Source organism: Phacochoerus africanus, chromosome 14 (genome assembly GCF_016906955.1).
Source record: "Phacochoerus africanus isolate WHEZ1 chromosome 14, ROS_Pafr_v1, whole genome shotgun sequence".
Classification (NCBI taxonomy): Eukaryota; Metazoa; Chordata; class Mammalia; order Artiodactyla; family Suidae; genus Phacochoerus; species Phacochoerus africanus.
In genome coordinates, this window is record NC_062557.1 from 44,199,781 (window position 1) to 44,213,314 (window position 13,534).

General features: G+C 38.9%; 1 protein-coding gene across 2 annotated transcripts in view; it reads left to right on the forward strand.

Annotated features, from left to right (window-relative positions):
• Positions 1–13,534, forward strand: part of NLK (nemo like kinase) — a 147,110-nt gene that overhangs the window by 114,146 nt on the left and 19,430 nt on the right. For both annotated transcript variants that reach the window (XR_007131608.1, XM_047756759.1), the window contains exons 4-6: positions 6,076–6,182; positions 7,660–7,745; positions 11,247–11,456. Coding sequence is in view for 1 of the 2 variants with exons in the window: in XM_047756759.1 (XP_047612715.1) it covers positions 6,076–6,182; positions 7,660–7,745; positions 11,247–11,456 (403 nt within the window). In the remaining variant the exon portion in view is untranslated. The remainder of the gene's footprint in view (positions 1–6,075; positions 6,183–7,659; positions 7,746–11,246; positions 11,457–13,534) is intronic.

Consider the following 13,534-nt stretch of genomic DNA (forward strand, 5'->3'; position numbering starts at 1 on the left):
GTTATGAATTATAAAATATATCCATATGTTAGAACACCATACAATCATTAAAGCTCTCTTTATTAGGATATTTGTGGCAAGGGGAAGTGCTTATACTTTAAGAAAACAGGAAGCAAAGCCCTGTGTATACCATAATCCCAGTTTTAAATATACATATATGTTCGCACACACAACATTTAAATGAACATGTTATAGCTTAGTTCAAAGAAGTAGGAGTCTACTTAGTTTTTGTACTCTTTGACTTCTTTGTTTTTCTTAGTTTTCTACGATGAAGTTTTTTCACTATTTTGGGGAAAAAAAAATTTTGTCTTCTTAGAGCTGCACCCAGAGCACACGGAAATTCACAGGCCAGGGGGTGAATCAGATCTGTAGCTGCCAGCTTACACCAAAGCCACAGCAATGCCAGATCCGAGCTGCGTCTGCGACCCAGGCCACTGCTAGGGGCAACGTCGGATCCCCAACCCACTGAGCAAGGCCAAAGATGAAACCCGCGTCCTCATGGATACTAGTCGAGTTCATTACCGCCGAGCCATGACATAAGGACACACAAATAGAGACAATAGTATAATATCTGTCACATATGCAGTACTTCAGCAATTAGTAATCATTTTGCCAATCTCATTTCCTTTTATTGAGAGGGGAAGGGGGAAAGGGGAGCCCAGAATATTTTAAAGTAGGTCCTATATATCATATTATTTTACCTTAAAAGACTTAAACATGCATTTCTAACTGATAAGGCCCTTAAAAACATAACCGTCATAACCTGATATAATTACCTAATTTCTTACTATCTATTTCCCAACGGCCTCAAAGACCTCTTTTTTTAATCAGGTTTGTTTGAATCAGGATCTTAACCAAGTCCATACATTTGCCTCTGGTTATTATATCTCTTGGATTCTTTTTTTTTTTTGTCTTTTTTGTTGTTGTTGTTGTTGTTGCTATTTCTTGGGCCGCTCCCGCGGCATATGGAGGTTCCCAGGCCAGGGGTCGAATCGGAGCTGTAGCCATCGGCCTACGCCAGAGCCACAGCAACGCGGGATCCGATCCGCGTCTGCAACCTACACCACAGCTCACGGCAACGGCGGATCGTCAACCCACTAAGCAAGGGCAGGGACCGAACCCTCAACCTCATGGTTCCTAGTCGGATTCGTTAACCACTGCGCCACCACGGGAACTCCCTCTCTTGGATTCTTATCCCAAACATTCCTCCCTTCCCTCTCCTCTTCACAAATCCCCCTTTTCCTTTCTCTCCCCGCCCCCACTTCCTTTTTTTCATTTATTTATTAGAGAGATTTTTCCTGGAGAATGATCTACATTTTGTGTTTGACTGATTGCTTCCTCATTGTGTTTTGTTTTGTTTTTTTCTCATATTTCTAGTAAACTGATAATTAGAGGATTGATTATATTGTTATTTTAGCCATGAATGCTTTCTAGGCAGTGGTATGTATATCACAGGGACCTAATATCTTGTCCGCAGTAAGTGTTGCTAGATTGAATGGTGGATTGAGGGGACGTGGGTCTCATTCCTTCAGTGGTTTTAGCAGCCATTGAGAATTAGTACCTTAGATCCATGGTATCATAGAGTTTGCAAAACAGTGATTTTTTTTTTTTTTCCTAATCTATCATTGCTTCTGCATTTACTAGCCAAAATTCTTCTGTAGAGAACATTGGACATTTAGTATATTTTATTAGAATTTTTTTAAAAAATAAACTCAGGAGTTCTCATTGTAGCTTAGCAGGTTAAGAACCCGACACAGTGTCCACAAGGATGCCGATTTGATCCCTTGCCTAGCTCCAGGTTAAGGATCCAGCATTGCTGAAAGTTGGGTGTAGGTCCCAAATGCAGCTCAGATTGGCTGTGGCTGTGGCGTAGGCCAGCAGCTACAGCTCTGATTTGACCCCTAGCCCAGGAACTTCCGTACGCCGTGGTGTGGCCGTAAATATAAAAATAAAAATAAAATACGTAATTCAAAATGTAATCCTGGTTTGTGTAGGACCACTGAAACAATTTAAATACGGTTAGTTCCAAGCTTCACTATTATGTAACCTTGGGTTACTTGCCTTCTGTTAGCCTTAATTTCCTCACCTGTAATTGAGGACACCAATACCTGTCTTTTAGGATCACCATGAAGTTAAATGAGATGATATATTGAAAATGCTTAGTAGGGGATTCCCTGGTGGGGCAGCAGGTAAGAATCTGGTGTTATCACTGCTGTGGCTCAGGTCACTGCTGTTGCGCTGGTTCAGTCCCTGGCCCAGGAACTTCCTCATGCTGCAAGTGCAGCTTAAAAAATTAAATAAATAGGAGTTCCCATCGTGGTGCAGTGGCAATGAATCTGACTAGGAATCATGAGGTTGTGAGTTTGATCCCTGGCCTCGCTCAGTGAGTTAAGGATCTGGCGTTGCCGTGAGCTATGGTGTAGGTTGCAGACGTGGCTCGGATCCCGCATTGCTGTGGCTGTGGTGTAGGCTGGCAGCTGTAGCTCTGATTAGACCCCTAGCCTGGGAACCTCCATATGCCGTGGGTGCAGCCCTAAAAAAAAAAAGCAAAAATAAATACATAAATATATAAAACAAAATAAAATACTTAGTAGAGTAGCTAATATCTAGTAGGTGCTCGATACACATTCATTCAACAAATATTTACAAGGGGCCTACTATATGTAGGCATTGTTTCTTCTGAGAGTTTTAGATAGACTTGTGAACAACACAGACAAAAGCCTTTACCCCGCATGCAGCAGGATTGGAGAGATAGACAAATGATAAACATAATAAGTAAGTTATATAGGATAAGTACTAAAGGAAAAAAGGAAAAGTGGAGCTGTGCAAGGAGGTAGCAATTGGATGAGGAATGCAAGATGCACTACTAGAGTAGTCTCGGTAGGTCTCAATCAGAAGATTCAAGCGAAGATACAAAGGCGGTGAAAGAGTTAGCCAGGTAGATGTTTGGGGAAGCACAGCCCAGGCAGAGAAAGGCCAAAGTAAAGGCATTAAGGTCAGTGTGTGTCTAGCATGTTCAGAGAATAGCAAGGAGGAAGGTGATAGGAGGTCAGCAAAGGAAGAAAGTCAGATCACTTAGGGTCCTGTAAGGACATTTTAAGGACTTGACTTTTATTCTATATGAAATGGGAAGCTTTTGCAGAAGAGTGACATAATCTGGCTTTTGTTCTAAAGGAGGATTATGTGAAGTGCATCCAAAAAATAAGATGAATTGAGTGGAAAGAGCCATGGATAAATGTGCATTGAAGCAAATATGACAAAATATTAAGTATAGAATCTAGGTGGTAGATATATAAAACATAAAAATCATACCTGAAAGTATAAAAACCTTAAAAATTATATTTTCTAGGAGTTACCATTGTGGCCTAGCAGTAACGAACCTAATATCCATGAGGATGCAGGTTCGATCCCTGGCCTCGATCATTTCTGTGGCTGTGGCATAGGCCAGCAGCTGCAGCTCTGATTCAGCCCCTAGCCAGAGAACTTCCATATGCCACAGGTGCAGCCCTAAAATGCAGAAAATATATATATATATATTTTCTTATATATATAACAAAGTGACTCTCAGTAGACAAAATAAGGCTATAACAGTGAAAAATGTATTCTGGCTGCTGTTTTCTAAGAAATCTAGGGATCTGGGGTCAAGGTTGTAATAGTGGACATAAGAAGTAGTCTAATTCTGTGGCTAAGGGGTGTGTGTGTGTGTGTGTGTGCGAGTGCAAGTGTGTGTTTGGTCTTTTTTTAGGGCCACATCCACTGCATATGGAAGTTCCCAGGCTAGAGGTTGAATCAACAGCTGCTGGCCTACAACACAGCCACAGCAATGCCAGATCTAAACCGCATCTGCAACGTACACCACAGCTCACGGCAGCACCAGGTTCTTCACCTACTGAGTGGGGCCAGGGATCAAACCAGAGTCTTTATGAATGCTAGTTGGGTTTGTTACTGCTGAGCCACAACAGGAACTCCTGTGGCTCAGTTTTGAAAGAACCAACAGGATTTTCTGATGGATTGAAGGCAGAGAAAGAAGTTGACAAATGAAGAATGACTCCAAGGTCTGTGGTTTGTGGTGTGAGCAACTTGCTGGGGGAGAGCCTGCATCCATGGGGAGTTTGAGAATACATCTTGGACATGTTAGTTTGAACTGTCAAGTAGACATCCAGTAGAGATGATGAGTAGACAGTTTGATATACAAGGAAGAACTGAAGGAAAGAAGGGTAACTAGAGATTAAAAGTTGGGGTCATCAGTGTGGATGTTTAAAGTCATGGGACTGGATTGGACCACCTGGAGAGTGAGGACCAAGCCCTGGGGCATTTCAACACTAAGTGATTGGGAAAGAGAACCAATAAAGGAGGATTAAAGAGAAACAATCAGAGAGGGAGGAGCATGTTTCCAACTATGTGTGTCAAGTGATGTCAATTACTCGTTCTCCCTGCTTCCAAGTTGTCCTTTGTCTTACTTATTTTGCCAGAACGTTAAATTAGAAGTGTTGGAGTTACTGTTGTGGCTCAGCAGAAATGATTCTGATTAGTATCCATGAGGATGCAGGTTTGATCCCTGGCCTCACTCAGTGGGTTAAGGATCCAGTGTTGCCATGAGCTGTGGTGTAGGTTAGAGATACAGCTCGGATCTGCTGTGGCTGTGGCTGTGGCTACAGCTCCCATTTGACCCCTACCCTGGGAACCTCCATATGCCCCAAGTATGGTCCTAAAAAGACAGTAAATAAACAAATAAGTGTTTTCTAAGCCTTCTCTCCAAATAATCACTTACTACAAGGGATTTTTTTTAAGTCATAAAGGTAATTTCCAAAGTCTAACATCATTTTTTGAAAATTTATCTTAAGTTGTGAAAGCAGACGACTCCTCCTCTTTATTTTTATATGCCCAGCATTTACCCTTACAATACGCATATAAATGGCAAAACAAGAGTCCCAGGACTCTCTTAGTTCATTTATAGCTCATATTAAGCATCCTAAAGACTACAGCCTCCCCCTTGAAACGACCTGTCGTCTTCTCGGACTAGCTGTGGGACAAGACTGAGAGGTATTTTACAGGCTTTTCAGGTGGGTTGTCCTTTCAAAAGATTCCACTGATATCTCTGGAAGAAAATTTTTAGGATCTGAGGAACTATAGAAGCAAGCAAAATAACTCTGCCATTTCATCTTGCCTTTCCCTGCTTTCAGGGAAGCCAGAAAAGCCTTAGTGTTTTACTCAGAACATGAGACGAAGTTCTGCAAGGTGTCGAAAGAACTTGAATCCTCATAGGAGTCAAAGGCCCTCCCCCCTTAAGGAAGCTTATATTATTTACATCATAAAACTCACCCAAACTTTTCAGGAATTCTTAACTACAGGCAAGGTAAGACATGCATCTCCTTTTCTAGATAGAGCAAAAGACAGTACCTTCCTAAGAGCCCTGAATTCCACATCTCCATTGCCCCTGGGTCCCAGCCTTTTATCTGCTTTATGTTGATTGAGTAAAACCCAAGGATGTAACAGAATACAAATCATAGGAAACTTACAATTTAGTAACAAAGGTATAAACGTCTAAAAAGTTAAATAGTTAGAATTCATTTGTGAAGACTGTAGGGAGATTTGCATTTAAACTAACCATTTTACATATTTTTAGGAGTACCATACTTTGTATATTAAGTCACAGTTAATGGGTAGGTTGTCATCTTTGCCTTTGGTGCCATGGTGGCCTAGGGTGAGGCCAGTAACTCTTGTTTGGATTCAGAGCACACTCTAGTGACATATCTGAATAGCCCCTGACATTGGTCTTCACACTCTTCCTGGCCTGGCTGTCATTGAAATATTTACCCTTATTTTTCCCTTTTATAAGGCTAATTATAGTGATGTGACTTGGTTGTTTCCTAATGCTAACTTTTTAAAATTCTTTAATTTTGGCAATGTTTTACCTTATGAGGGCTAGAGTTCTTGCCCCTCTCATGCTGTGTAGAAGCTTTCTTTCCCTAAGCTTTTTCCAGTCTTAAGAACAGAAATTCTTTAGACCTGGTACCTACTTCAAGGGGATCAGGGGCTGAATTCTCTGAACTCTCCTTAACATAAAACTTCAAGATATGTTGTCACAGAATTGATGCAGAGTGACCTACATAAAATTATCGTCTCTCCTCAACCACTCAGCTCAGATCATGTCAAAGTTTTTCTTTATCAGATTTTGCGAGGTAAGATTTTCTTTATGCAGAAAAAGGTAGTGTCACTGTGTAATTAAATGTTTTGACTTTCCTTTGAACTGTAACTAATCTGACCTTCCAAAGGCTTACTTCTCCCCTAACAACTTTTCTTTTGAACATGATACATTTAATAATCTCTGTACTTGATGTTAAATAAGAGATTTTAAGGGTAGCAGATGGTTCTTATTTTCAGTGATGGAAGCTAAGGAGCTAATTCATTAGGTAGTCAAGTGGGTTACTCTAGGGAGGTAAATAAGGGGACTGGTTTGTCAAGCAGGGGTACTTTGCAATAAAGTTTCCAGTCAACAGCCTGCAGTAGGAGTATGTGGCTGGCATGAGATGACTAACCTGCAAAGGAACTGTGTGGCTGACATATATTCTTCAAGCCAGCAGTAGGTGGGCCTGGTCAGAGTGTTGGCTAGCATGCCGGAGTCCAACTCTAGAAAAGCAAAATGACTTTTAAAGCCAAAGCATGGAAGAGACTGATGGCAACAGCCAGCTAAATAATTCTCCAGGCTGGCTCATTAAAGACCACTGACTTGATAGAAAAGCGACTTGGGCTGACATTGTTGGAACTTCCTCGGCTATTGGGCTTGTCCTTCAGAATTCTGCCATTACACATGGAGAATTGTTTAAAGCTGAAACGGTTTTCTTACCTAACAAAATACTCCCCCTACCCCAGGGTTCATAAGGCATTCTTTATAAAAACTGAAAAGCAGCTTCCAAAAGGATTAAAACACATATACGCATATACAATATTAAAACTAGAAAATCACCTTCTATAGATTGGTTGATATTTGGGGGTGAGGGGTAGAGGGAAGATACTGGACCTTTTTTTACACTTCTAAAAAAAATGTGATTTGCTATAAATTATTCAGAAGGCTCAACCTGGATGCTGTGATCTTTAACAGTGCTACAGCCCACAGTCTCTTAAGAGGTCAAAAATATTTTTTAAGTAATTAATTACCCTCTTGATTGTCAGTGGTGGAGAACACTTATCAACAAACCTGGGGAGGATTCTGAAATTTGTCTCATCAAGGAACATCTGTCCTGGAAAAGCTCTCTGTTGGTTAATGGGAACTAGTTTGTTGGAACAGGCTCACAATCACAGGTTGAGAGTATCAATAGAAGAGCTCCAATAGCCAAACTTCTGAACAAATTCAAGGTTATCAGTCTGGTCAGCCTTAGTAACTCCAGTGCTTGGAATACTTATCTATACTTAAACCTAAGGAATCTTTCAAATCATAGCTATTATCTCTAGACTGTGCAAACCTTTGACAATTTTATTTTCCTATAGCAAAATTACAGTTTTTTGAGGTAAGACTAGGTCAAGCTTTTAATAATGTTCATAATGCAGTTATTTAGAGAACAGTTTAAGATCTTGTACTCTGTTCCTATGGTTTTCCCCAAATCATTGGCTGAGTAAAAGGAATTAAGTATCTGCAATTAAATCTGTTTGTTATTTCAGGTTTGAAATATCTCCATTCAGCTGGCATTTTACATCGAGACATTAAGCCAGGGAATCTCCTTGTGAACAGCAACTGTGTTCTAAAGGTAGCTTTTCAGTTTATTTAAACATCTAAGAAAAAATCAGAATGTCAAAGCCTATTTAAGAACATGTTTTTGTGAAAGAAGTGATTAAATTTATTTTTACCACTTACCAGAAATTAAAGAACCCAGTTGTCTCTGGCATAATTACTAGTCATGGCCATGGTAACCAATTTGTAGTCTTGGCTCATGGTTTCTTCATGATATTTTGCACATATTGTGGAAATACTGGAGTTGGAAGTGCAGTGTGACTGGAAAGATGTTAGAGAAGGTGGTTTCTTTGCAGATCGTTCCATTATGAAGGAAGGCCGTATCAGAAGAAAGGTGGGAAGACCAGTAATGTGAGAACATAGTGTGGCTTTTAAGAAGACTGTGTATTTGCACAGCTCATGTTTTTATGTGCTGTTTGACTGAGGCAGCAAAGTGGGGGGATAGAAACATTTAAAAGTGAAAATACTAAGCCAGGAAAGGATCAAATGTGTTTCCATAGTATGTAATAGCCAATCCTTAGTTATTCCTCTGAAAGGGAATTGATTACAGGATGTATTATGGTTAGTGGTCCCAAATCTCAAGTCATCAGTTTCAGTTTTTACTTTTACTCCAGTACCACCGCCACCCACTGTCTTTCATTTGAGTGGCTCACAAATAGCAAAATCCACACATGTGCATTTCCCTCCCTCTAAGAGAGAGGTGTGTTAGCAGAACTCCTAAATAGGGATGGGCCACCATATTTTTTCCAAATCATAGAAAATTAGAGATAAGGGCTTTCCTAGAGCTGAATCATCTTTGTGTAAGCAAGTTAAAATTCCATTTACTTTATGAGTGACCACAGTATTATGTGGTACTCCATTGTGCAGTAAATAATCTTAACATTTCAATTGATATATTTGGAAAAGAAAAGAACTGTTTATAAATGTTCCCTGCTCTAAACGTAATCAAGACAGTCATTAGTATTTGACTTGTCGGCAGCTAAATCAAACCTTAAACCAAGTACATAAATGAATTTTACTTTTTATTTTAAATGCTTTCTTTAAACTGTGGGCCAGTTTTCTTTAAAAGTTCATGTGTTATACTGTTTTTGAATAAAAATTTTTCCTTCACTATAGCCTTGAAGAACTCTATTCCTATCTTAACTGTAGAAAGATTGAGAATACCTATTTTTCATATTTCCCTGAAAAGAGTATTATAGTTGAGTCTTTTTTTTCCACAGATAATTAATTGTTCCAAAACCCACTAAAGTAAATATTCCTTCTATAGGTCACTGAGTCGATTCCCCTTTTCATTTTTTGAAAAGAGCTATAAGCCTTCCCCATAACCTTTTTTTTTCTCTTCTTTTGGCCATGCCTGCAGCATGTGGAAGTTCCGGAACCCATACCATGGCATCGACCTAAGCCACTGCAGTGACAGTAGATCCCCAACCTGCTCTGCCACAGGAGATCTCTCCCATAACCTATTTTAATTCTTTAAAAAAAAATTAAATTAAAGACCTTGTAGTCAGGAATTCTTTGTCCTATTCAGACCAAATCACCTTTATGACAACTTAAGCCAGTTTCTTCTTATTTCAGTTTCTGGTTGGAGACCCTCACAAAGCGTTTGTATAGAACCTGTCATGTTGATGCCATTAACTGGTTGCAGTCCATTTTCCAAATCATCTGTTATGGTATTGTAACTCCTGGCTACATGAATGAGTAACTAAAGAAAATGTCATTTATGAATAAACAACATGGATATCAGAACAAATTGAAATTTTGCTGCTCCTTTAACTTAGCAGCCTGCTTTTAAAGCCGGAGTAGAATACCCTCTACTGGTGCTAATTCTCTTCTCAAATGTAAAAATCCTAGAAAATGGTTATGATAAAACATTTTTTTTTAATTAGCATCCTTTCATATTTTGTTTCCTGTTAGGCACAAAACAGATGATTTTGCTGGAAATCACAATATCTTTTGGGTTATCCTATTATGTAAGCTTCATAGTTTCAGTTTAGCTTGTCTTCCAGTTAAATTACCAAGAATGATTCCAGATCCTTTTTTTTTTTAAACAAAGAACTTGCTTTATAAGAGAAAACATTTTCTGTTGGGTGGATGGGTGTTTTTTTTTAAATATAAATATAAGGAAAATAAAGTGGACTTAAGCTCTTTCCTTTGGTTTTATTTTGTTTTAAAAAGATGTGTGTTGAAAATTCATGGCCAAGTAATAGTTTTTAAATATTATGTGTTGTTTGAACACTGGCCTTTGGGAGGATTTGATAAACAACATATGCTTTTTTTCCTTTTTGGTATAGCTTTTCTGTGTAGTCTGAAAATTTACTTTCGTTTTTAAGTTTTAAAGATGTTGGCCTCATACTCACTTCCCCACATACAAACATGAATTCATTTGATGTTACCAGACACAGTAGATTCGAGATAAAAAGAGATTGCCAAAAATTAGGGGTAAAGTTTTTTTTTAAAGCAGTGGTTTTCAAATGTTGTTTAAGCTGCCAGAACCCCTTGTTCAAATAAAATATTACACTGGGACTTCAACTTAGAAAACAGATAGGAAATGGTATTTTGTCACTCATATTGACTCACAGTTAATCAGTGAGAACACTGGGGCTTAGATGGTCCTTTCTCTCTTATCTCATCCTCAGTACTTTCAGCTTTGGTTTTGGTTGCCCGATGTCAAGAAAATCTTAATTCCTGAAAGTAAGCAGAAGTTGCTGGTGGTGGCGCTGCTGCTCTCTACCAACAGCTCCGGATACTTTCCACTTAAACAGAAAGAACACAAAAAGATTTATTCCCAGATCTGCATGTAAATTAACCAGTCTTTTTCATTTACTGTTATGAGTCCAACTTCTAGCATACTGTCTAAAACACATCAGGCGCTCAATTAATTAAATGTTTATGACATGAAGAAATGAATGAACTTATCAGCATTGTGTTCTGCAGTGAGCTACACTTTGACGTATTCACACATTTGAGTGTAAAGTAGTATTTTAAATAGGGGCACACGAAGTTGAGGTAAAATATCCACAGAACTCCTGGAGCACCCCCCTCAGAACTGGACTCAGCCAGACTCCCTATGAAATGGAGCTTTAAAGAAATTTTACTATATATATTCCAGGAAGACAGTGAACATAGTTAATCAGAAGGTCTTCAAGATATATCTTTTTTTTTCCTTGTTATGTCTTCCTCCATAAGCCAGCCTTGAAAGTAAATTAGCTTGGTTTCTTCATTAAACCTAGAAGTATACTTTTAGCTGCTTTTTGTTTGTTTAATTCGTTAACAATTGGAAATAGATTTAAAATGAAAAAGATGTCTTTAGGATACATTATCTTATTTTAGAAATGTGGAAGTTTGAGGCTTTTCTTTCCACTCATCCAAATGAGACAAAATTACATTCTACCTGTGTCCTTTAAAACTTTTCAAATTTCAAAGGGCTGTCAAGATTTTTTTTGTTATTTTGTTTTACTTTTCCATTTGCAAATATGTTTGTCTGCTTGACAATATTTTGATAATCATTTCTGTTTAGATTTGTGATTTTGGATTGGCCAGAGTGGAAGAATTAGATGAATCCCGTCATATGACTCAGGAAGTTGTTACTCAGTATTATCGGGCTCCGGAAATCCTGATGGGCAGCCGTCATTACAGCAATGCTATTGACATCTGGTCTGTCGGGTGTATCTTTGCAGAACTACTAGGACGAAGAATACTGTTTCAGGCACAGAGTCCCATTCAGCAGGTATGATTTCACTTTAGGCTTTAGGAGCTTTCAATTCTATTTACTGATTTAAAGGAAAAACCTTCATGCCCACGTGTCTTGGGCTTATTCGTTGTACAGCCTAAATTGCTTTTAGCAAATTCAAATTCACTTAAAATTCAGAAAGTTATGTCTGAGAGATTGATTTTGCAACTTACAGCCTCTTAGAGGGGATGTTGACTTTATCAAAGGCACTGAGGCGTGGCAGCAGGGTCCGCTGTAACAGTTTGCACAGGTGTAATCTTCAGTTAGAGGGCCTCTGTTCTTTCTAACTGAATGGATCTGACATAAAAGTGTATTTTGGTGACTTAATGTACTTACATTTCATGCTTAGAATATAAATTTTGAGTGCTGGCTTCTTTAAATTGAGCATTTAGAAACCTTTCTAACCTTTATTGGGCTAAAATATGGCAGAGAACATCAGCAGCTGATTAAAACGTAGCTTTAGGAAACCATTCATAATACTTTAACTGTCTGCCTTTATAGCTAATTTGTTACTACTTCTATTTTGGGGGGAGATTTCCTAAGTATGCTTATTCATAAATTTTAACAATACTGTTTGCATGAGAGTAATGTAACAAGGGGTCAGGCTGTAGAATCAAATTAATAAGTTCAAATCCTAGCTCTGCCACTTGCTCTGTATTAAATCTTGGGCAAATTAATCCGTTTTCAGGATTGTTGTGCAGATTAAATGAAGTAATAAAGCTGAAAATCAGACTGCTGTCTAGTAAGCACTCAGTAAATGTCAGCAGTTATGACGGTGGTGAGCCAGGATGTGAGGGATACAGCAGTAAACATGACAAAGTTAGTTCCTGGCTTTGTGAAACTTTCACATGAGACAGAAAATGAATAAGCATGCAAATAAATACAATCCCAAGTAGTGGTAAGTTCTATGAAGAAAAAATGAAACCAGGTTAGGGATGGAGAATAATGATGGAGCAGAGCAGTGCTAAAGGACTCAGGGGATGACATTTGAGGAGTGATCCAAGTGAAATGAGGAAGCAAGATTCCAGGAAGAAGTGTTCCAAGCAAAGGGACACCAGCAAGTGATGGATGAAGGTGAGGCCGGGAGCACACCTGGGATAAAAGAGCAACCCGCATAATAAAGGCAGGAACAAGTGTGGTGTTGGAGAGATGGCACGAGCTAGGAAGAGCACGTAGGAGATGAGGTCAGAGGGAAAAACACCTGGCCATGGTGACCTGATAAGTACTTTGGATTTTATTCTGTCCAAAGTGTGACAGAAAGCTGTATGAGGTTTTTCTTGGTTTTTTTTTTTTTTTTTTGTCTTTTTGCCATTTCTTGGGCCGCTCCTGCAGTATATGGAGGTTCCCAGGCTAGGGGTCTAATCGGAGCTGCAGCTACCAGCCTACACCAGAGCCACAGCAGCGCAGGATCCGAGCTGCGTCTGCAACCTACACCACAGCTCACGGCAGCTCCAGATCAGTAACCCACTGAGCAAGGGCAGGGATCGAACCCGCAACCTCATGGTTCCTGGTCAGATTCGTTAACCACTGCGCCACGACGGGAACTCCTGTATGAAGTTTTAAGCAAGGGAGTGTCACGATTTGATTAATCACAATTTTAAAGATCACTCTCAGTACTGTGTATCTTTGTAAATAACTCATGCACTTGATGAAAAATGGAATCATTTTCTGTATGTTCTTATCTACCAAGAATTGTTAACTGATACAATAGAAGCTATATGCTCTGATCAACACTTAAATTTATTTGTGCTGTACATTCAAAGTCTTTTTTTTTTTTTTTTTTAGTTTCCATCTTTTAAAATTGATCCTGGTGATTTAAAAAAGTATCATATGTAATCTAATTTTGATACGATTTGTTGACAGTATCCATTTTACTATTCAGTTTCTTTGGAAAGTAAAGTTTAACAGACTTAGCTGTATGTAAGACAGTCTGTCATATCTGGACAGATGTAGCTGCCATATAGAATCGCTTAAGTAAAAAGATGTTATTCAAATCCTATATATTGAACAAGGATCTTGGGTTGCTGCTGAAAGAATGTCTAAGGGCAAGTGTGAAGCAACTGGAACAGGATTCA